The sequence below is a fragment of the Dufourea novaeangliae genome, unplaced genomic scaffold (assembly GCF_001272555.1).
Source record: "Dufourea novaeangliae isolate 0120121106 unplaced genomic scaffold, ASM127255v1 scaffold99, whole genome shotgun sequence".
Classification (NCBI taxonomy): Eukaryota; Metazoa; Arthropoda; class Insecta; order Hymenoptera; family Halictidae; genus Dufourea; species Dufourea novaeangliae.
In genome coordinates this window covers 432,749-454,794 of record NW_015373982.1, presented here as the reverse complement: position 1 = coordinate 454,794, position 22,046 = coordinate 432,749, and the positions used below count along the sequence as shown (strand labels likewise).

At 34.5% G+C, this 22,046-nt stretch overlaps 5 protein-coding genes across 5 annotated transcripts; 3 read left to right on the top strand and 2 right to left on the bottom strand.

Annotated features, from left to right (window-relative positions):
- The first annotated feature begins 40 nt into the window (after positions 1-40).
- On the top strand, positions 41-1,074 carry LOC107187198 (exosome complex component RRP41). The gene is made up of 3 exons (XM_015575224.1): positions 41-253; positions 334-636; positions 710-1,074. Exons 1-3 carry the CDS (start codon positions 80-82, stop codon positions 1,052-1,054), a joined length of 822 nt encoding a protein of 273 aa, XP_015430710.1. The 5' UTR covers positions 41-79; the 3' UTR covers positions 1,055-1,074.
- Positions 1,075-1,201: 127 nt separating this feature from the next.
- On the bottom strand, positions 1,202-3,849 carry LOC107187199 (trifunctional enzyme subunit beta, mitochondrial). Its single transcript, XM_015575225.1, has 8 exons — positions 3,720-3,849; positions 3,397-3,637; positions 2,964-3,132; positions 2,351-2,726; positions 2,105-2,279; positions 1,765-2,045; positions 1,386-1,691; positions 1,202-1,283 (listed from the first exon to the last, which is right to left on the bottom strand). The coding sequence occupies exons 2-8, from the start codon at positions 3,449-3,451 to the stop codon at positions 1,239-1,241; spliced, it is 1,407 nt and encodes a 468-aa protein (XP_015430711.1). The 5' UTR covers positions 3,452-3,637; positions 3,720-3,849; the 3' UTR covers positions 1,202-1,238.
- A 939-nt stretch (positions 3,850-4,788) lies between these two features.
- On the top strand, positions 4,789-6,991 carry LOC107187232. The gene is made up of 7 exons (XM_015575267.1): positions 4,789-5,061; positions 5,166-5,339; positions 5,495-5,697; positions 5,773-5,926; positions 6,021-6,289; positions 6,509-6,724; positions 6,809-6,991. Exons 1-7 carry the CDS (start codon positions 5,013-5,015, stop codon positions 6,860-6,862), a joined length of 1,119 nt encoding a protein of 372 aa, XP_015430753.1. The 5' UTR covers positions 4,789-5,012; the 3' UTR covers positions 6,863-6,991.
- A 5,159-nt stretch (positions 6,992-12,150) lies between these two features.
- Positions 12,151-18,649, bottom strand: LOC107187239 (protogenin-like). The gene is made up of 20 exons (XM_015575274.1): positions 18,526-18,649; positions 17,676-17,938; positions 17,320-17,452; positions 17,077-17,233; positions 16,924-16,995; positions 16,611-16,837; positions 16,385-16,530; positions 16,150-16,309; positions 15,782-16,066; positions 15,101-15,268; positions 14,833-15,024; positions 14,571-14,749; positions 14,343-14,490; positions 14,166-14,267; positions 13,930-14,083; positions 13,707-13,840; positions 13,271-13,630; positions 12,738-13,015; positions 12,552-12,659; positions 12,151-12,436 (listed from the first exon to the last, which is right to left on the bottom strand). Exons 1-20 carry the CDS (start codon positions 18,590-18,592, stop codon positions 12,227-12,229), a joined length of 3,543 nt encoding a protein of 1,180 aa, XP_015430760.1. The 5' UTR covers positions 18,593-18,649; the 3' UTR covers positions 12,151-12,226.
- Positions 18,650-19,638: 989 nt separating this feature from the next.
- LOC107187123 (cell division cycle protein 16 homolog) lies at positions 19,639-22,046 on the top strand. The gene is given in 10 exon segments (XM_015575132.1): positions 19,639-19,749; positions 19,824-19,976; positions 20,060-20,224; positions 20,318-20,477; positions 20,543-20,795; positions 20,868-20,947; positions 21,023-21,120; positions 21,122-21,426; positions 21,593-21,755; positions 21,843-22,046. Coding segments are annotated over 10 exon segments (1,692 nt in total).

The window sequence follows — 22,046 nt, the reverse complement described above, 5'->3', positions numbered from 1 at the left end:
TCAACTGATGTTTTGGATGCGTTCTTTAGGTTAACACATGGGTTTTTCGTGTATATAAAGTATAAAGTTGGAAAGAAAAATGATTGAAGCCGAAAGCATTGAAGATCATAATGGATTGCGATCAGATGGTAGACGTGCTTTAGAATTAAGGCAAATTCGCGTAAGAATGGGAGTTTTTGGGCAAGCTGATGGAAGTGCCTATATCGAACATGGTAACACTAAGGTTTTGGCCACAGTATATGGACCCCATCAGGTTGTTATTGATTTTCTTTATTTTTTAACTCATAAAAATAGAAATTTTCGTATTTACCGAATCATTTGATAATTGTATAGCCGCGAGGTTCTTCAGGAAGAAGTTCAAGTAAAGTCACCAAAGGCATAGTGAACTGTCAGTACAGCATGGCGGTATTCAGTTTATCTTCCGGAGAACGTAAACGAAAGCCGAGGGGTGACAGAAAGTCACAGGAAAGATCGCTTCAATTGAAACATGCGATGGAAGCGATAATACATCTAGAATTATATCCACGTTCGCAGATAAATATTTATGTAGAGGTCCTGCAAGTCGATGGAAGCGACTATTGCGCGTCCGTAAACGCGGCTACGCTTGCTTTGATCGATGCGGGGATTCCGATCAAGGTAGGATACAATGAAATTGAAGATTTATATTTTCATTATGCTAAACGTTGAAACTAAATTATCTATCTAATAGAATTATGCTGTGGGCTGCACTATAACATTAGTCAACACTCCAACTGTAGAAGAGGAAGATAAAACATTGGGAACAGGAGTGTTAGATGCAAATTATGTAGAGGAATGTGCTCCTGGTGTTACATTGTCTGTTGTTGCATTACCGGACAGCGATAATCTATCGAAAGATGGTTTAATAGTGGTAGCACAAGGAGCAGGGCAAAGATTACATTTATCACATCTAGAGTCTTTAAAGAAGCGTGTCTTATATGGTTGTCAGGACATCAAAACTATTTTAGACAATGCAGTCAGGCATTATTTAACAGAGCAATCTCTTCCTTCCCTATTTCACGTTACATCAGATTAGAAGTAAAAGACAGACAAATTACACACACGACTGTAATAGTACAAACGATATATTTAAACAATTTTTAAAAAAATTATACCTCTGCAAAAAATATATAAATGTTTATCATTCTATAATTTATACGTATCCTGTACAAATAGTTCTGTTCCTCAAGATAACTGATTACTGAATTACATTCTTGTATTCAAACTTTAGCTCCAGGGTACCTTTCCATGATCATACCCACTCCCTATAATGTACGTAATATAATTAATAAAATGAACTAATTTAAAACCAAGGAAAGTACACGTATAAGAAAAACTATGTAGCAATGTGAACAATTTTTGTTTACCTGTCCACCAGCTGCACAAGCTGCAATTAATCCAATTTGTTGATCTTCTCTGATAAGCCGATTAGCCGTGTGCGTAGCTAACCGAACTCCCGTTGCTGCAAATGGATGACCAATTGATAAAGATCCACCCCATGCATTCCATTTACTAAGATCCGGTGATCCTACTTTTGTTGATCTTCCTAAATAATTCTGTGCAAACCAGTCGGAATCTAATGCTTTCAAATTGGATAAAATTTGTCCAGCAAAAGCTTCGTGTATTTCCCATACTCCTATATCCTTCACGGTTAATTTTGACTTCTCTAATACCTATAATGAAATTCATAATTTTAAATCAAATACTAAGTATATTAAACATGTACAGACCAGAACATTTTTCAACCTTTGGTATTGCATATGTTGGTCCTAACAGTAATTGGTCGACTGGATCTTGAGAAACGTAAGTGAAATTTCTTAAATACGCTTTCGGCGTGAGGCCAAGTTGAAGAGCTTTCTCTTCTGTCATAATTAAAGCCGCTGAAGCTCCATCGGTCAAGAAAGAAGCATTGGCAGCGGTTACTCCTCCATATGGTTTAACGAATGCTGGTTTCAATTTTTCTAATTGCTCGGGCGTAGAAACACGAATTCCATTATCTTTATCAACTACGGGATCCACATTTGGAACTAATGGAAACATTAAGAGTAGTCAATTCATTCGCTTAATGTAATTTAGGTATTACTACCTTTATAAGGAATTACGTCTGTAAGATATCCTTGTTTTTGTGCGTTAGCGGCCAAAGTATGCGAACGTAAAGCGTATTCGTCCTGTTCTTTCCTCGATACTCCGAACGCTGCTGCCAATCTATCGCCGCTGTGTCCCATTGTTTCTTGGCTCGAAAATTCTGCTACAGCAGGCAACTGCAATTGTAATAAGATAATGTAATCTAGTGCATGTTCTTGAAATTGAATTTAGCCATAAGATCACCCACATCCGGTATAAAATGTTCGGCTCTAATACGAGCGAGGAGAGACAATTTTTGTGTTAATGTTTTCGCTTTGTTGGCCTGTAGCATTAAAGATCTCATACGCCGATTGTGCCTAATTGGTATGTCAGACATAAATTCGACTCCACCAGCAACGATTACATCATATACACCACAAGCAATCAAACCCATACCAGTTGTAAGAGCTTGATTGCTACTGATGCATGCCATAGTTACTGTATGCGCAGGAGTACGATTACTGTACCCAGCTGCTAAAGCAGCTTCTCTGGCAATATTGGAAGTTCTTACTTCTTGCATTACTGTACCATAGACTATGTATTCCACCACCTCTTTTGGAAAATTAATTTTTCTTTGTAAGGCCCTGTGAACAAAGAGTGTTATGCTACAGTGATGATAAAGTTAATTGTTAACCCAGATAAGCCTATCATCCTTCTAGAAGGATGGCCATTGTTTTGAACACCAGCTAACAGTAATAGAATTTATTTAATTAATATGTTTCATTTAGACCCCAAGTAGAGGAAAAATGACATTATTTTGAAAAGATTACAAAAAAAATTAAGGCATAGTGGGTTAATAATATAAAGTGAAATCAACCTACACCAATGAATGTCTTGCAAGATCATTTGCCATTAAGTTTTTATAAGTTGTTCCAGATTGCAGAAATGGTGTTCTAACACCATCAATATAAACAATATTTTTTGCAGCATTGTTGTGTTTTGTTGCATATGACTTATTTACAATTACATTCCAATGATTTCCACAAGCTCCTAATGCATAAAATAAATGATATATGTAGTCATTTTCAAGAAACTTATGATTATATATACTTATGATTTAATTATACATTAAGAGAGCATCCTTTTACTCTTTCAATGTAATCCCGGCATAATTAAACACTTTGTAACAGATTGTTTCATTAAGACTTTCAGTACTGCACTTTGCACCCATATTATTGGAAATAGCAAAGTCTATCATACTCAAATTGTGATTTTTTTTTTATAATTTTTATGCTATACTATGATCAGTCATACCGTATTTAGCGAAACTTTGCTTCGCCACAAAGCTATTTTTCACAACGGAAAGCATTTTCTATAATTAATTCAGACAGATGAATTTTTTCTCCTGTTTAGTGCGATTACTGTATATGTCACTCTGTTCCACTACGTTCGTTGTTCGACTTGGTTCGACTACAGTCACCGGCATGAAACACGTTCACAATGCGTACTTTGACCCAATATAGTTCTATGTTTCATTTCATTTCTTCTTGGTAGTCTTTAATACATATGTTTATTATAAAAAAGTCTAATATAGAATATATTGACTTTATTACAAATGAATATTATGAAAATGATACCAAGTGATACCACAGTATAAGTATAATCAGGATGATCACTCTGTGTCGGCTTCTTTTATGTTAGCATCGAACAGTCGCCATGTTATGGATTGTATAGCACGCTAATATTTAAATTGTAAAAAAGCAGGCAAGTATGAATCGATACTTTCATGTTATATGTATAAGGAGCCGCAACTCATACTATCGTAATAAAATATTAGCAAGTTGCAAATATGGTTGTCCTATAATTTCGTAGCGTTTTTATTTGTTTAATTTTACTTAAGGTATCGACCTTGGTGGTATCGATTCAACCCTATGTGTGAGTAAAGATGAATCGATACAAGTAAATACGAGTACATTACTCGATAATTTTCTTTCGATACCGAGTACATTTGGTATCGATACCTGCGGTTGCGATATCAAGTAGGTATCGAACAAAAGAACTCGTATAGAATGGTGAGTATCGACCTGTGTAGTAGCTTGGTAAGAGAGGTCATAGAACCCCGGAACATGCGCAAGAGACCCCGTGTGTGAAAAAGTGGGGTCATAGAACCCCCGGACTTTGCGCAAGAGACCCGTGTGTGAGAGAAAATGGGGCCATAGAACCCCCGTGATATCCGTAAGAGACCCCGTGTGTGTGAGATGTATGTACTACATATTTATTTATCATGGATAACTTATCTTACATATAACGTATATAGTTTATACATACGTTTATAAAATATTTAAATAATATATAAAGTATAGTATTGTATTTTATTCTCTCTCAACGCAGAAACAACTTTTGTGTTAGGATCAAGGTTAGGAAAATATAATTCGATACAAGTAAGTATCGATACCTTCATACAAAAGTAATTATGAGTAAAAGTATCGATACTTTGGTGGTATCGATTCAACCCTACCCAGCGCTACTTCTGTCCTTCGGTCTCGCTTCATCCCTACCATAAAACCGCGCAGCTATTATATGTATATGCTATAATGATGTGTGATACGAACCCGCTGATATATATATATATATGTATGTATATATATATATATCAGTTGATATCAGTGTAGTACGAACTGCATTCGAATCGCACTGTGTTGCACTCGAGGGTGGTCAGTGAACGTTACCGCGTGACCCTGTCTTTCTTTATCCAAAGATAGCCAAAAACTGAGCAGCACGACGTCGATGACTGTGCCAAAAGGAAGGTGGCCGTAATAGCACGTTCCTGTGCATAAATCTGTGAGGTTAAGTGGGAACGGTGTTCCAGTAATAATAATCGCAGCCGGTCTGTTTTATGAAGTGTCAGGACCTTTAAATGACAAGTAACTATGGCAATGTCTGGTTCTGATAGGAAGCCGAGAGTCATAGTTTTAGGAGGTGAGTATATACATATACATATAAATGAAGTCCTATCGTAACGATAATACGGACGGAAGTGATAAACAGAAAGGACAAAAATATATTTTATCGTTGGCACACAGGATGCGGATTTATAGGACGTAATCTCGTCGAATATCTGCTGGATAATGATCTCGTCTCGTTCGTTCGCGTCGTGGACAAAGTGCCGCCGCAGACTGCTTGGTTGAATTGTAAACACCAACGGGTATTCGAGCATCCACTGCTCGAGTTCAAGAGCGCCAATTTGATTAATGCAGGTAACAGAGACTAAAATGATCTTCCAAATTGACAAGTGGACTAAGAATGGTTTAAGTTGAATCAGGAAACATGGTATTCTTATTTCATCCTACAAACCCCAGACCGTTACTGTCCATACAGTTCGCGATACACAAAAATTGCGAATTTTTTTCAGTATCTTGTCAAAATGCATTTGTATCGGATAACTCATTCAATTATGTGATTAATTGCGCTGGAGAAACAAAGAGTGGTCAAACAGACCCTGTGTACAAAGAGGGGATCTACAAGCTAAGCATGAACTGTGCCCAGCATGCAGCAAAGCTGCAAGTTGATCGTTATGTGGAAATATCTTCTGGTAATCTTAATGCTTCTGAAAAAGTATGTGCAAAAAAAATTAATTATATACGTAAAGAAATTAATTATATACGTAAATCCATAAAAATATTTTCATAGAATCCACACAAAGAAGAAGACATTGGGGAACCGTGGACATATGTTGCAAAATATAAGTTGCAAGTTGAAAATGATTTGAAGAATGTACCAAATTTGAAGTACACAATTCTGAGACCAGCTGTTGTGTATGGGTATGGGGACAAAAGTGGCTTGGGTAACAGCAATTCTAGTTTCATTGTTCCAAAGGAACAGTCAGCTTTTGTATTCATTTGAATAGTCTTCTAAGCATACAAATTATTTTCCTGCAGCACCACGTCTTGTAGTAGGAGCAGTTTACAAACATTTGGGAGAAATGATGAAGCTACTTTGGGGTCCAGACCTTCATATGAACACAGTTCATGTGAGGGATGTAGCTAGAGCCATTTGGCATGTAGCAAACAGGCCAGACACTGTGGGCCAAACATACAATGTTGTTGATGAAGGTGATTCGACTCAAGGATCAATCAGTGCTATAGTTTCAGAGTTATTTAATATCAATCATGATTACTGGGGTATCACACTGTCTACATTGGCTAAAGTATGGAGAAATGCTTTTTACATTATTTTTAATGTATTATGCATGGCTATGGAGTTTTCTACGTGTGTATATGTATAAATACGCGTGTACATGTCACGTATCTACTCCTGCTTCTTCGCTTTATAGATCAAAGGCTGTTCCATTTTTCTTCTTTATTAGTTATGTGTTTTATAGATTATTAATAGGGGCTTAAGGATTGTGTTTCATTATATATTCTAGACAGATATGAATTCTGTAGTCGAAGAAGTGAATGACAAGCATATGGCACCTTGGGCAGAGGCTTGCAATAAGGATGGTGTGGAAAATAGTCCTCTATCCCCGTACATAGACCAAGAGCTTCTATACAATAAACATTTGTACTTACAACCAGGAAAATTGTTAAGTACTGGGTTCAATTATATGTATCCGAAACTCACGAAAGATGCCTTGAAAGAGGTACAGATCTGTCTACATAACTTTTATAAGCAAGAATTTCTATTAACTTCTAATGGTTTTATTATTTTAATTGTTTCTACCTAGGTTCTCGACGATTACGTAACAATGAAGATATTCCCACATTCCTTGGTTCTATGAACTGTAACAATGCAGACTGCCAAGATCAAATACTGAAACAGCTTACAATGATTTGTATAAATAACTTTTTGGAGCGTTTCACCTTGTGCCTAGTAATCTATGCAAATTACGTACTCTATCGTATGTTATATACTTTACTCGTATTTTACCCGCTAACGAACACAGTTGGTCAAGTTTATAGAGTATACAAGATGGAATACGAAGATTTCATACAATAAGCCTATCTGCAAATGTGATAAACTAGGAGTTAATGTACTTAATTTTATCATAGTTTGAGCTATGAAATTTTTGCACCTTAAGGTTGCTAGTCAAGTTTTGACTCGTATATAAGAGTAACGTGAAGCTGGAAAAATGTTGAGAGGCAAACACGAGACTAGATACTTACATGTCTGAACTTAGTGTATTATAGCATGTAAATGTTATTTGGATGGATATTTTAGCCAAAAGAAAAGATGCTTTTTATACTGCATTTCTCCAAGACTGGAAGCATAAATAAAATTGTTAAAAAACCTAATGAGATTCATACGAATGTTAGAGAAGATTTTTCGTTTTTATATTCACTGCATTCCAGTATAGATCTTCCACCAAGCTGTGAATCGAGACTTCAGAAATCTTTTTATTCCAAGCAAATAACGGTTTCGTAAGTTTAGAAATGTTAGATACATTCGAATTATATAATGTATTAAAATCAAGTACAAATAATATTACTTAAGTTAGAAAAAATATTTCTAAAACGCCAAACACACGAAGATCGGGTAGGTTTATTACACGAGAGCAAGCCTAATATTGCATCGGATCATGTGACAAAAAAAAATGCATATAAGCTAACGGCGCTGACTGCCAATTAAAAGTTAAAATAGTATTACTCTTTTGAAACAATTGTTATTAATCCTTTGATAATAAAGTTGAATTATTCATTTATGCATTTAATCGGCTGTTCTGTCTGTACTGTACCTCTTATACGATTCGAGGAGCTGTATTTATGGAAAAGGGGTTATTATCTTTTGTTTATTTTAAGATGAGCAACATTGATACACTGTCTTAGTTTTATTCAATCATTGGTTACAACAAGATACTGCGCTCAGAAGGGTCAACAATATCATTAAATATTTCGTGTACCGTTTTAATTTGAATACTTTAAACAATAAGATTATAATTTCATGTAGTTCATTATACATAATATATTAAAATATATACTTTTAATATTTTCTGCGTATAATATATGTACAATCGTAGAGTAAAAATATTTACAAAGTAACTGCACCCCAAAAGATAGCATAATTATCGCAGTAGACTAATGATGTAGGTGTCAGTAAAGAAAAAAAAAGAATGATAAGGGTTCGTGAAAAATAAATTAATAAAGTTTTCTTAATACATGATAATTACTATAATTAACGATAGTAATACAAACATTCAATTTACCGAGTTATTTCGTTTTTCTTTTCTTCATATATATCTCGTATAAAATAAAGTATTAATGTCTTGGCTATACCTACTCACTGTTAAGCGTGAAACAGATTTTTCTGAGGTAAATCGTGTAAATCTAAATTATAGTGTTTTGTAATAGGTACTGCGGTTAAGTTAAAATTAAGTAATATAAGGTACCCATCCCTGTACAAGGGTGGCGATTGTGGAGGTATATATACTTGACTAGAGTCGCCGTACAATATACAATTAATACTTTATGTCCATGTATGGCCAATACTATTGGATTGTTTCATTCTGAAACACTATTGCAAATGAAATGAAGTATGACTATACTCCCTTTACAGTTCAATAAAGCTACGAGATTTGTATGAAAACATTGAGAAATTTTTAGGCATTAATGAAAAATGCTAGTACTTCTAATGCACTTAATTGAAATATTGCTTAGTGTGATAGAATGTAGAAGTAGATATGTTTTGCGAGAACTTAATTTTTTAAAGAATCTGTTGTTGAAATAGCCTCAATTCCAAATTTTTCTCTTTTATACAAACTGGTTACATCCTAAACGTGACATTCGCAATACTTGTTCTACCTATCCGCAGTCTAAAGATAAGACGTTTATTGCTTTGTACTTCAATACTGCAATTATAATCCGTACGTTTTGAAGTCGATCAAACACTTAGCTAACACCTTAGCACGGCGACTCTATTTTTCGCTTCTTCTTCTTCTTTTTTTAGTCATTTTCTACAAAGTCTACAACTTATCACATCCACGCAATTAGTTGAAAAAATTACAGTATTTAAAATGTTTCACTGATAGTGATACCACCAATGATTCTCGGTTTCTCATAAATTCGGTAAACGGTTTATAAAAAAGTGGAAGTATGTTTTTATATAAACTACAAAAAGTCAATGGAAAAATTTCAGTAAAATTGTTTCAATAGCAATCGAGACGTTGCTACACTTAAATATGGTACATTATACTAGTAAAAGTAAAACGATCAAAATAGTTTATAAATCTACGTTCATTCACTTTTCTTACAAAATCTAAAAAATCAATTATTAAGATTCGTATACAGTAAAAAAAGAAAGCATGTAATCTTTTAAAGAGATAAAGCATAATATTCGCCGTCACGTTACTTATCTTTTTTCCCTCTGTCATCTATCAACGCTTTTGAACTATCATTTTCATTTTCTTTATATTCATAAAAACAATAATACCTTTATCCTTAGAATTTCTCATATTCCGTCAATATTATAAAATTGTACAAGCTTAATAATTAACGTATACATACAGTGCAAACGATATTTAGAAATATTTGAAGAATTTTCAATGCAAACGGAAAACAAATTCATGAGCGATCCAAGTTAATTAGTTGCCTATTGATTTTTTTTTACATGTTATCAATTCTCATCAATACTCATTTTTCCTATTCAACTCTAGGAAGAGTAACAAATACTTTCAACAAATATAAAAGTATACCACTATATGTCAGTAACGTAAAATGTAACAGGTTCATGTTAAATACAATAACAAATGGAAAACAAATCATTTAAATAAAAAAAAAACATCACAGAACAAGCAATTCTATCTGTGAAGTGTGTGTGCTCACAACAAATAAAGTTTATTGTGTTTCAATGTCAAGAATAAATAGCCGTCGCATATGCATGAAATGAGATTCTAATAAAAACGTGATCGTAGAATATGTAACAAATTCTATACATGGAGTGCAAGGAAAATTATTTCCTGTTTTTTTCTCTTCTCATCAACCATATCAGATCTTGTAACTATTTCATTCTCGGAGTCTTGTTATAATCTATTAGTACGGAGTTCAGTAAAACGTAAGTAAATCATAATTTATACTTAAAAAAAAAAAGTATAGTTGTAGAATACGTTCTATATAAAAAATCTGCATTAATAGTAACATGTCTTTAACGTAAGGCAGAATCATTTTCTGTTTGTTTCGAAAAATGATATCAAATCATAATATTTAACAAATTATCTCGTGTAAAGATGTAGAAATCTACGCAATAAATATATACGGTAAAAATCTCTAGCATGTGCAGATTGAATTAATTCTATCTTTACATGGTTTCATACTGTGCTTGTAGTGACTACGTTTATTGCATGATTCAGTGTAATATGTGATCATCTCGAGTAGTACTGAATGTGTAAAATGTAATAAATAACAATTAATGGAGGTACAATAATAACATGACATATCTACGTCTCACTCTAAAAGATATAGCTTATTCTATCAGGTACTGTGTTGGGTTTTTCTCTCTGTCATGGTAACATGCACCAGTCTGGAATATGTTTTGTAGTTTTGTTTCGTTCTTTCTTTTGTATGTTGTAGTTAACTTTAAATGTCTTGTACAACGCAAGATTTATCTTTATCGTATGTAAACTGACGTTCTGAACAGGAAAAAATATTTAGAATACAATAAATTCATATCCAATCGGTAAGTCAATAATTTTAATATACATATGTTTTAAAACTATACGATCTTTTATAGATGTTTTGTACATGTGCTAAAAAATTTAGAACTTTTTCTTTTAAAAATTCCTACCTTACTTTTTCCTGCTCTTTGTATACGTTTTAGTAGTGTATAATACAATGATTAGACATAGAATATAAACAAGACTTTTCTTCCTTGGAAAATGCTTGATAACGTTCCATTCTTTAATAGAATAAATATTTGCCAAAGTTTTAAATGCTATACATGTGCTTTTGTTGCTAGCAGCTGTATCAAAAAGCAAACCTAAGTTCTATTCTGAATGTATTAAGATCTGATTAGCTTTTTATATGTACAGGGTGTTAATTTTAACTTGAGCACCTAAATTATTTCCGCTACTATTGGAAGAAAAAATAACCCAATAGGATGTACATGGTTTTAAGGCGTGCATCTGATGGTGATAACAAAAAATCCTGTGAAGGTCATTTTAACGGTTTTTTCAGTTTGAAAAATGCAGAAATAAATAAACGTAATAATAAGAAGTAAAAAAAACATTTTATCACCGTCAGATGCACGCCTTAAAACCATGTACATTCTATTTCGTTATTTTCTTTTACTTTCAATAGTAGTGAAAATAATTTAGGTGCACGAGTTAAAATGAACACTCTGTATGTATATAACTTCTTAGAAATCTAAAACCTTCCCTTGTTAATTTCGATTTGGCTAATGGAAAACGCAAGAATGTGGAATGATCAGTATTATTGCTCCGTTCAAAAGCAATACGTATCATGAATTAAATTAGGCCATTACCTGTACCATTCAAATAATTTTGTCCTCCCTAGAATAAAAAGGAATGCATTGTTTACTTATCTTTCGCTATCGTCCAAAATGATACTTTATGAACATATTCACAGTTACTAATTAATCCTATTTACAGAAGCATCGAAAACCTTTTTGTCGCCCCCGCTGATTCAACCTTAATTTCATAGTCTACCGTTTCATAGGTATCAACTCACGTGAGCAAGTTATCTAATGAAATATTAAGTATCATTCGCATGATTTATTCGTAGCACAGTACCATTCAACAGAACATGAAATCTACGATTGCTAGATTTATCGTCGAATTGTTAATGCAAAGATACCGTGTTCTCGATCGAAATAACTTGCTCGAGAACATTATTTACAACAGCCCATGTTCAAATTCGACACACTTTTGTGACACTATTATTTACATTACTTATGTATGCATTGGTGTTTCTCATTTAGAAGCTTTATCGTGTACTCAACTTGTAAACTGCAGTAACTTTCATTGCTTCTACTTCCTTGAAAATTTCATTCCTGTTACTTTTAACCCATGTGTGTAATGCGTACTATACACATTATGTACACGTTGATTCGAACCGCGGGAAAACTTTTGCGTCCTACCTGTTGCACATTAACAGAGAAGGAAAGTGTGAACAGTCGATTGTATTGCCTAATGCTTTCATCCGTTTGGTCCAAGCGCTGGAACAGATATACACATAGCTTTCGACAAAGATGTGTCTCCATCAGGACATCCCGAGTTGTTGTTTAAACTACTACTGCTACTGCCTAAAGTACAATTGACCATTGTTAGCTGCGTGCCTTCCAAATCTGGCTCTGGTTCTTGCTCCTGCTTTTCTTTAACGAAAACAACGCTGTCCTGTGTTTTGTACTGCGTTTAAAAATACATGTTAGTATCGGTTATATAATTTCTTCTCTTACCCTTTTCACGCTATTTATATTATCATCATCATCATTATTATTATTATTATTATTATTAATTGTACCTGCGAGTTTTTTGTTATTTCAACATCCTTCGCCTCACCGTTTATTTCCCATGATGGTAATAAAGGTTCCTTCGCGCACGATTCAAGAATTCCATTAGACTTTCCACCCTGATTTTCATAAATGAAACATTTGTAAAATTATAATTTTAGATATGTATAAGGAAGCATTGTCAAAATTTCTCATACCTTCGTGTCCAAATGTGGATTAGTTGTAACCGGAGTCGATGGACAGAGAACAGCAAGTTCAATTTCATTAGGCGTTACTCTGGAATTCATTTGCTGGCTTACTGACGTAGACGATTGATCCACGCAACACCTGTTACCATTTCGTACTAAAGAACGTCCTTTAGTCGATTGCGCGTTATCTCTTAAAACACGAGCATTCTCCCACTTTCTTCGACAATACATACTACATAGACAGATTGTGATAAATCCAATGCTTATGCTTACACCAAGAATTACACCTAAACGTGAGATACATCAATTCGTTACTAAAGTTTCAATAACGATTACCATGATTTGTACAGGTGTTCCGATCAGCGTAAATTAGTAAGTACATAATAAGACGTAATTGAAAAACACACGGTTCCATCTAAAGTATCGAATAATGTTGAAATTTAAAGAAATGTGCTACAATTTTTTCTATCACGTTAGTTTAGTCGAAGCATCCTGTGTAAATAGGTATGTAATCTTATACATATGTATAATGTGTCGCTTACCAAGACTCTGATCTGGTTTAATGTTTTGCGGTGGTTCTTGTTTATCCGGCGGATTCGGTATTTTCGATGGACTGGTGATAATACTTATAGAATCGGAAGGTTTACCATAACCGGCTTTTGTCATAGCTTGAACCATAACGAAATATCGTGTTCCTGGAGCCAAGCCAAGTAAAACTGTCGAAGTCTTATTACCAGATACTGTCACGTTTCTCCACGTGGTCGTTGAATCCATTAAATCCATAGTATATATGACAAAGTAATTTTGTATTATGCCGTTTATGCTGCTCGGCTCTTTCCATGCAACAAGTACCTTCGAATTATTTACCAAAAACCATTGTAGTTCTTCCACCTTTCCAGGAACTGAAATCATTAAGTTATATCAATCATTTTAATTTCTTATTCGTGTAAAAGGTTCAGTATACATTTGCATACTTACTGTCTTCGTTTGTATAACATTCTATAGATTCACTATAAAAACGGCTTTCACTTGTGTTGTTTCGAATAGCCCTTACTTTAAACTGATACAGCGTAAATGGTTTGAGTTTATCGACACTTGCCTTGGTATCGTTTCTGCAAAGTGTGTATTCTAATTAGAATCACTGACTAAACAAAGTGCAGTTCAATTGAAACAGTATACATATAATGATTACTATACGTACGATATAATACATTTGGGAGCGTCGAAATTTGTTACATGAATTGCGTGGTAACAAAGTTCGAAAGAATCCACATCATGCACATTACTCAATGACCATGTTACGTTTATGGTAGTAGGTGAAACAGGAATAGCTTCAAAGGCCATTGGTACATTACCTAAATTATAGATGAAATTATTAATTATATATAAAACAATTAGATTATTTTATATGATGTTTACATAGACAATGGAACTTACTTATATCAGGTGGAATAGTTTCTACCTGCTTTGTCAGGCAAGCTGTCGTTTCACCAGTGCTTATCATCATACACAAACCCACTGTATATGGAACATTCACATCTAAACAAAATGATTAATGAATGATATGTTTTCGTAAAGTAGAAAATATACTTTGCTATATCTAACAACACTCACCAAGACTGCTAAATATGTGTTCAGTAACATTTTGCGGTAAAAAAATACTTGTCAATCTATGTCCATTTTGATTTTCACAATAGATTTGCCAAAGATCAAATTCTGATTCGATTTTATCATTTTCTTTAACATTTAATTTCCATTTTACCTAACATAACAAATTCAATGTAACCAGACAGTAATGAATATCAACATGTAGCGTATAATACGAAGAATGTTTATACGGACCTTCACAGTCGAAGAATTTATGATTAGCACTTGTATGTCCACAATGTTTTTGATAACAATTGATTCAGCAGATGGCATTGTCACAGTGGTCCATTCCAGCTGTGATTCGCTCATATTAGGCCAGCCTTGATTTGTTCTTGCTAGTATTCGTAGATCATATTGTGCTCCAGGTATTAGATCTATACGAATACAAATGATTAGTTCCTGGCTTAATTTTTCATCACTTAATATGTATTACTGAATAGTTAAGAAAATAACATACCAGAAAGTACATAGGATTGAACAGTCGCAGGTAAATGAAGAACACGAAAAGATGGGTGTTCATGCCGTCTGTACTGTAATTTGTATTGTACCACGATACCACGGGCGACTTTCTTAGCGAGTGGTTCCCATGATACATTTAATTTTGTACTACTAATTACATTCACTTTTACTTTTGGTACACTTATAGGAACTGTACGAAAATAAACATTATTATGAATATATTGTTACCACGTGCAACAATGAAAAAATAAGAGGAATTCATTTACCACTTGGAGCTGTAGAACACAAAATGGTGGCTGACTGATCGCTAGGACCATTATTGTTCCACACTCGTATATAGAAGGAATAATTAGTAAACGGTTCAAGAAGCTTCGTCACTTCGACCGACGTAGAATTACCAGGTTCAGGTGGTGAAACTTCTTCCTTCCCTCCTTCTGCATACAGACAATACATGGAAATGCATTATACGTACATATACAGGGTGTCTCGGCTAACTTGATCACCTCAAATAATGACTTGACGGGTATAGTTTATGAAAATTTTTAGGCGTGGAACTTAAATGGCATCAAGGAGCACGTGTTCTTTTGTGTGGGTAAAGACGTTTCAGAGATTTCAAGGTCACCGTGATTTCTTTTTTAACGGAATGACCTATTTTTTGTATATAGGCGTATCAAATTTCGAATAAAAATATGTTGATCTTTATACATCTTAAACTTAATAATCAACGAGATATTTAGAAAATAATCACTGTATTGAAGTTGAGGGGCATCAGTTCAAGGAACCTATAGCTTCCAGCTAGTAAGTATGTACGTATTAAAAATTGTTTAGTAAATATCTTGTTAAGTCATTATTCGAGGTGATCCAGTTAGCTGAGACACCGTGTATATACAATACCGGATTGTATCAACATTCGTGGTTCATTTAAAATTCTTGGTGAATTTACTCACCTACGGGACTGTAATGGACGGTATAAGCAGTAATACTGGTGTGTGGTAGAAACTTTGGTGGATCCCAGGAAATAAAAATTTTAACTGGTGATAGAGCATGACATTTTAGAGAGGTAGGTGCAGCAAGACTATTACGAGATGTGTTCACTTGAAGCCGACCTGCGGCCCAAATTTCTCCCGCCGAGTTCACAGCAACACATTGGTAAATACCAGAATCTGAAGGAACCGTTGCTGATATCGCCAGCTCCGTTTTGTTATCTTCCTTTATATATGTAGTCCTACGTCCTGTATATTATACGGATATCGTATTATCGCATAATTTTAAAGATTACACCTCTTATACATCGATTTAATGGTATAATAGGTACCGTTAATTGTAATATTTAATGAGTCTTTTAACCAATATATTTTAGGCACAGGCAACCCCTGTGCTTGACACTCGAATCTTGCAGTTCTTCCATTTGGGCATACTTGACTTTTGGGTGTTTTCAAGAATGAAGGTGGCACCAAAACATCCACCGTAATATTCTGAAATGATTTCCCACAGAATATTATTCAAACCGCATACGTTAACCGTAATTGTAATGCACTGCAACAACAAACCTGAATCTCCGAATTATTTGTAACAATGTTTTTCAAAGAACATAGATATACTCCTGCATCAGATACACTCACATTTATTAATGACAATATGCTAATGCCGGTACTAGAATTAAATAAAATGCGAGGTTGTGCAACAGTATGATTATCTGAAAATTGGACCAGTCATAAAATATTAGATTTACATTCGTGAAGGTATTTGAATGAGATATGAGGATAAATCAGTCACCAATATAGCGAGGAATAAACGTCCACGTCATAAATGGAGGTGGATATCCAGATGCAGCGCACGCTAAACTAAGATTTGTTCCATTCAGCAACCAATGATTGTATGGAACTTGGGGAAACAACAACGGTGGCGTATGCGATCCATTACCCTCCGGCCGAGAGATAACGTTTAATTTTGCCTCTTTACTTTTTTTGGTTTTTCTCAGGAATTCATTATTTACTATGCATCTAGAAACACAAATGTGCATGTCTTTTCACATTATCAATTCCGATTTATGAATATTTATACGAAATATATATATATGTATGCGTACCTATATGAACCAGCATCTGATAACTTCGTTGCTTTTATGTACAGAACACCTGGTGGTACCATAAAATACCTACTACTCGAAAACAAGTATATTAGTACACAATAAAAAATTATGCATCCTGTCAGTAGCTATTGTATCTTAGAATTTTCTTACTTTGAGTTATTATGATTGGGCAACAATGTTTTTCCATTATGCTGCCATGTGATATTAGGAGGAAAAGGAACACTATCAATTAAGCAAGATAATCTTGCTACTTCACCTTCGTGTACAGTTATATTTTCAGGTGATTCTTTAAATATATGGGCAAGTTCTAAAAAGTACCAACAGAATTAACAGTTTTAACAATGATCATGACATTATATAGTCAAATAATAAAATACCCAACAAGAAACATACCAGCTATTTGTATAAATGTAGGGGACGATCGTAGAAGTCCTAAATTAGTACGTGTTACACAACGGTACTCATCTTTAATATAATCCTTAAAATTAACTGTAGTATTGTTTTTTTCTTTAAACTTCTGCACCATCTACAACAAGAATAAAACAATACCGATGTAAATGCTACGTCTTATGCTGGTATATTAACACATTCGAGACAAAACTATTTCCACAAAATGGCAACGTTTACATACTATCTAAACGTGATCCACATGCAAAGTCATCTACTATATGGATGGATATTTTACATGTTTCGTATAATTGATCATCAGTCTCGAATGTGTTAATTAATTGGTACTTTCAAAGATATACCTTATGTAAGTGAAGAGAGCCATTTCGGAGGAGTGTACAACGTGCAATACCACATGGTGGTGCTGATACTCCATTGTGTAACCAGGTTATATTTTGATTTGAACCAGCTATACAACTAAGTGTAATTCCTTTTTTCCCTAATATCACATGACCACTAGGTTGAATTTCCAATGTTATGCCAGAACCTTTGGTTGGACTATTGTTGAAACTTTCTGGTTTAGAAATGTTTTTACTGTGTAAACCGGCTCCAATTTCTTTGACACCTGAAACACATAGCCCGCAATATCATATGAATATAATTGTTAATTGTCTCTTTGTTTTTTACAAGTGAAACTTGAAACTGAATACATTGAATTGCAAATGTTTAGTACATCCTAAATACATAAAACTTTCCATTAAACTGTTTGTTACATGCTACTAAAACTATAAAATAAAAATTTTCATTTGCTTTCCGTAGAAATAACATTAACTTTTCAAATACACTGATGCTTACAAATTCATTGGTTTCAGAGAATCTGATCTGTATTTAATGTACGCAAAACGTAATGACACGCTAAAGGATTCTTTTAAAAATTCGCTACATCTTGTCCATTCATCATACGTGCAAATAATACTTTGTATACATCAGACTGAAAGATTAAAAATCATCTACATATTTATGTATATAATGTGGAATCTCCGTTTCCATTTTGGTAATATGCGTCTCGAGAAAAGGAAAGCATTCAAGTGAATTGGTGGTTGTACAAAGAGAAACCAGGATAGAAGAATTAGCGCATGGTCCAGCATGTACATAAGATCAGTTTGTGGCGAATATAAACAGATTAGATAGGAGGTGAGGAGGAAGACGCACCTGCGGCACAAGCGGGCTTTAGCACTTCTGTAAACAAGATGCTCAGTAAAAGTACTCGCGCCGCCATATATTCACGCTCATTGGCACTGGTTTCACTGACAAATCTTGGCCGAAACACGCCGTCGGTTCGGTAGGCTTTTCTGCGAAATTCGTCGCCGCATGTTTGACATCGGATGCAAGAGTTTTCGGCCGTTCCGTTCGCCGAACTCTTACCCCCGTTCGTGGTTCGCCCCTCAACTTCTTACATCGTCGCCATACGAGACAGTATATTGCCACCGAAATCTCGAGGACGTTGACAATACCGAGAACAGCACGCCCGTCGCGAATGATACTCGATTAGCTTCGTTCGCATTAGCACGCGATTTGTTCGTTTCTTGCCATCTTTCTACCACTGCTACCACCACATTTCGCGATGTACTCACAGTGGGGAAGAGTTATCCGAAATTCTGGGACCAAGGTCCACAGAGCCACGCACCGGAAGCTTTTCGAACCGGCCGGACATTTCACGAAATTATACATACAGCGCTCCTATACGGATACGACGGATTCCTATAAGTATGCACTGGTATCAACTGGTATTTGGTACATATTGGTACATATTCACATTTAAATAGATACGATACCATACGATACAAGCAGATGCAAGTCGACAAAATTATTCGGTACAAATGGGACAATTTATTTTTCTCGTTGATTTGTTAACTTTGTTTTATACACTTTTATAAAGGGCAATAAAGGAGACCGACGACATGTATGCACTATGGTTGACAACAAAGATCGCAAAGATCTATAAAAGATTTGTAACTTGTAACTGGTTCAAATTGCGTTAATGTTACGATAAATTTGAACTTCAAGTGTTTCTTGATGTAATGATAATAATGTAGTTATATTATAGCATAGAAAGGAATGAAAGATCAGAAATTCATAATGATATTGTTAAGCGAATGTAAAGTATAAATTCCACGTTATTTACAATAGACTGAGAAGAAATATTTCGTGCAGAATAAGTCTTTGATTGCCTTTGATATAGTGAACACGGTGAACACTTTTGAACAGGACCTGTGATCTATCAGGAGGGGAGAAGAAACTTAACCTTCAAAATTTAAATTAAACATGGCGCGTCAAAGTATTAATGCAGATTCCGAGAAAATGCATAATTTGTTGGACAATAAAAGTATAGACTTAGACAATTGTAGAAAATTGATTAAATCGTATATTGATCTGGTAAGGTCCAACAATTTATTAAGGTTCATGAGTGTTGTTAAATTGAAGCGAAACTGACTGTTTGTTGTTTATAGCATTTGTACAGTGCTGCTTTATTTTGGGCAGATAAAGTTGTTTCATTAAGTAATGAAGATCCCAAAGACATATGTACTTTGGCACACTGCATGTATCTGATGAAACAATATCATAGAGCTGCCCATCTCATCAGAAGTCGTGGATTGGAGAAGGTAATATTCTGTGCTATTACTTCTAATAAGATGCCAAAACTGTTTCTTATACTCTTATGAACCATACCAATCTTACTTTGTAGGCAGATGTAATGTGTCACTATTTGACAGTAAGGAGTCTTCTGGAAGCAAAAGAATACAATGAAGCACTGCAAGTAATTAGTGAATCTGAAATATGTACAAATATAACCCAGTCAGGTATCAGTTTTGCAGATCGTACAGACATACTGGAAAATGCTCCAAAAAATGTGATTAAGTATAAATAATTTTTTAGAATTTCTTTTAAACAAAATTCATAAGAATTACCAAAGTTTCAATAATGTATTTATATTTCATACCAGGTACAAAGTTCAATATTGTATGTGAAAGGACGAGTGTATGAAGCTATGGATAATAGAGCAGTAGCAACTGATTGTTATAAGCAGGCATTACATTGTGATGTTTACTCTTACCAAGCGTTTGAGGCCTTAGTTCAGAATCAAATGCTTCCTGCTTCTGAAGGTATAAAAAATGATTAAATCTTAATGAAATAAGAGCAAAGATGCTTATAATGTATACTATTTTAGAGAAAGAACTTTTGGAATCTCTTCCATTTAGTGAACAGTGCACAGAAGCTGAAACAGAACTTTTACGTTTACTATACGAGAGTAAACTGAAGAAGTATCAGGAACCAAATAAAAAGCAGACACTTGCAACATGTAGTGTGATGGGAGTTCTTGTCAGTGACAGATTATTAGGTAACTTGGACATGGAAGTGTCAGAAGCAGAGAGATTGTACTATAATTGCGATTATCATAAATGTTTCTCACTCACAGAAAGGTAATTTTGTAAAATGGCATGTATCTTTACTTCAATATTTATAACTGAAGTTTATAATTTCGATTGTTATAGAATATTAAAAAAAGATCCGTACCACAATACATGTTTACCAGTACACATTGCTTGTCTAGTTGAATTAAAGAAAACTAATGGTGAATATTATGCTGCACTAAAAATGCGACGATTTACAATGAACTGTTTCTTATATAATAAAATAATTCTTATAGCTTTGTTTTATTTGGCACATAAATTGGTTGACTTGTACCCAGACATGGCCTTAGCATGGTTTGCAGTTGGATGTTACTATTACAGTATAGGTAAATTCATTTGATCCGGCAAGGAGATATTTAGCAAAAGCTACAGCATTAGACAGACTGTTTGGTCCTGCATGGTTAGCCTATGGACATTCTTTTGCAGTAGAAAATGAACATGATCAAGCAATGGCTGCTTACTTTAAAGCTTCTCAATTAATGAAAGGTTGTCATCTGCCACTTTTATACATTGGACTTGAGTGTGGCTTAACGAATAATCTTAAATTGGCTGACAAGTTTTTCCAACAGGCTCAGGGAATAGCCCCAAACGACCCGTTTGTCATACACGAAATGGGGGTCATATCGTTTTACAATTTAGAGTAAGTAAACGTCATGTATAGTCTTGCATTACCCCTGAAAGGTTACTCTGATATAGAACAGAGGAGTTGAAAATTCACTCTGCAACCCAGTTAGTGTACTTCCATCCTTCCACGGTTTTTGAATATCTGCCTAATTTATCAAGAGTTGTCATTTCATCGAATACAGTTACAAAACTGCGGAACGGCAATTTAAGGAAGCCATGAAAAGAATTCAAGGCGGTCTAAAGGATGTTATCCTACCTAGTAAATGGGAGGCACTGCTAAATAACTTGGGTCATACATGTAGGAAGATGAAGAAGTACGAAGAAGCCTTGGAATATCACCAACAGGTTGACAAATTTCAATTTGAACTCGTACGAAATTTTATCGTATAAACTGTAAAGATTATGTAGAAAGTCTCTGTGGCGTTATTGTAGGCATTAGTGTTGAATCCATTAAATCCATCAACGTATTCAGCGGTAGGTTTCATTCATGCATTAATGGGAAATACTCAGGAAGCTGTTGATGCTTTTCATCGGGCACTTGGTCTTAGAAGGGACGACACGTTTACAACAACCATGTTAACTTATGTGATGGAACAACTTATAGAGGAATCACCTCCGTATCCTGGTATGAAATAA

What these genes read in the sequence shown, in the direction of transcription:
- LOC107187198 (XM_015575224.1), top strand. Translation starts at nt 80, where the DNA reads ATGATTGAAGCCGAAAGCATTGAAGATCATAATGGATTGCGATCAGAT. An exon ending in CAGTATATGGACCCCATCAG is followed by an intron (nt 254 to 333) that starts GTTGTTATTGAT and finishes ATAATTGTATAG; the next exon opens with CCGCGAGGTTCTTCAGGAAG. An exon ending in ATGCGGGGATTCCGATCAAG is followed by an intron (nt 637 to 709) that starts GTAGGATACAAT and finishes TCTATCTAATAG; the next exon opens with AATTATGCTGTGGGCTGCAC.
- LOC107187199 (XM_015575225.1), bottom strand. Translation starts at nt 3,451, where the DNA reads ATGCTTTCCGTTGTGAAAAATAGCTTTGTGGCGAAGCAAAGTTTCGCT. An exon ending in AGACGTAATTCCTTATAAAG is followed by an intron (nt 2,046 to 2,104) that starts GTAGTAATACCT and finishes TGTTTCCATTAG; the next exon opens with TTCCAAATGTGGATCCCGTA. An exon ending in CTTGTGCAGCTGGTGGACAG is followed by an intron (nt 1,284 to 1,385) that starts GTAAACAAAAAT and finishes CGTACATTATAG; the next exon opens with GGAGTGGGTATGATCATGGA.
- LOC107187232 (XM_015575267.1), top strand. Translation starts at nt 5,013, where the DNA reads ATGGCAATGTCTGGTTCTGATAGGAAGCCGAGAGTCATAGTTTTAGGA. An exon ending in GAGAGTCATAGTTTTAGGAG is followed by an intron (nt 5,062 to 5,165) that starts GTGAGTATATAC and finishes GTTGGCACACAG; the next exon opens with GATGCGGATTTATAGGACGT. An exon ending in CACTGTCTACATTGGCTAAA is followed by an intron (nt 6,290 to 6,508) that starts GTATGGAGAAAT and finishes TATATATTCTAG; the next exon opens with ACAGATATGAATTCTGTAGT.
- LOC107187239 (XM_015575274.1), bottom strand. Translation starts at nt 18,592, where the DNA reads ATGGCGGCGCGAGTACTTTTACTGAGCATCTTGTTTACAGAAGTGCTA. An exon ending in AAAGCCCGCTTGTGCCGCAG is followed by an intron (nt 17,939 to 18,525) that starts GTGCGTCTTCCT and finishes TATGTGTTTCAG; the next exon opens with GTGTCAAAGAAATTGGAGCC. An exon ending in CGTCCATTACAGTCCCGTAG is followed by an intron (nt 15,269 to 15,781) that starts GTGAGTAAATTC and finishes GTCTGTATGCAG; the next exon opens with AAGGAGGGAAGGAAGAAGTT.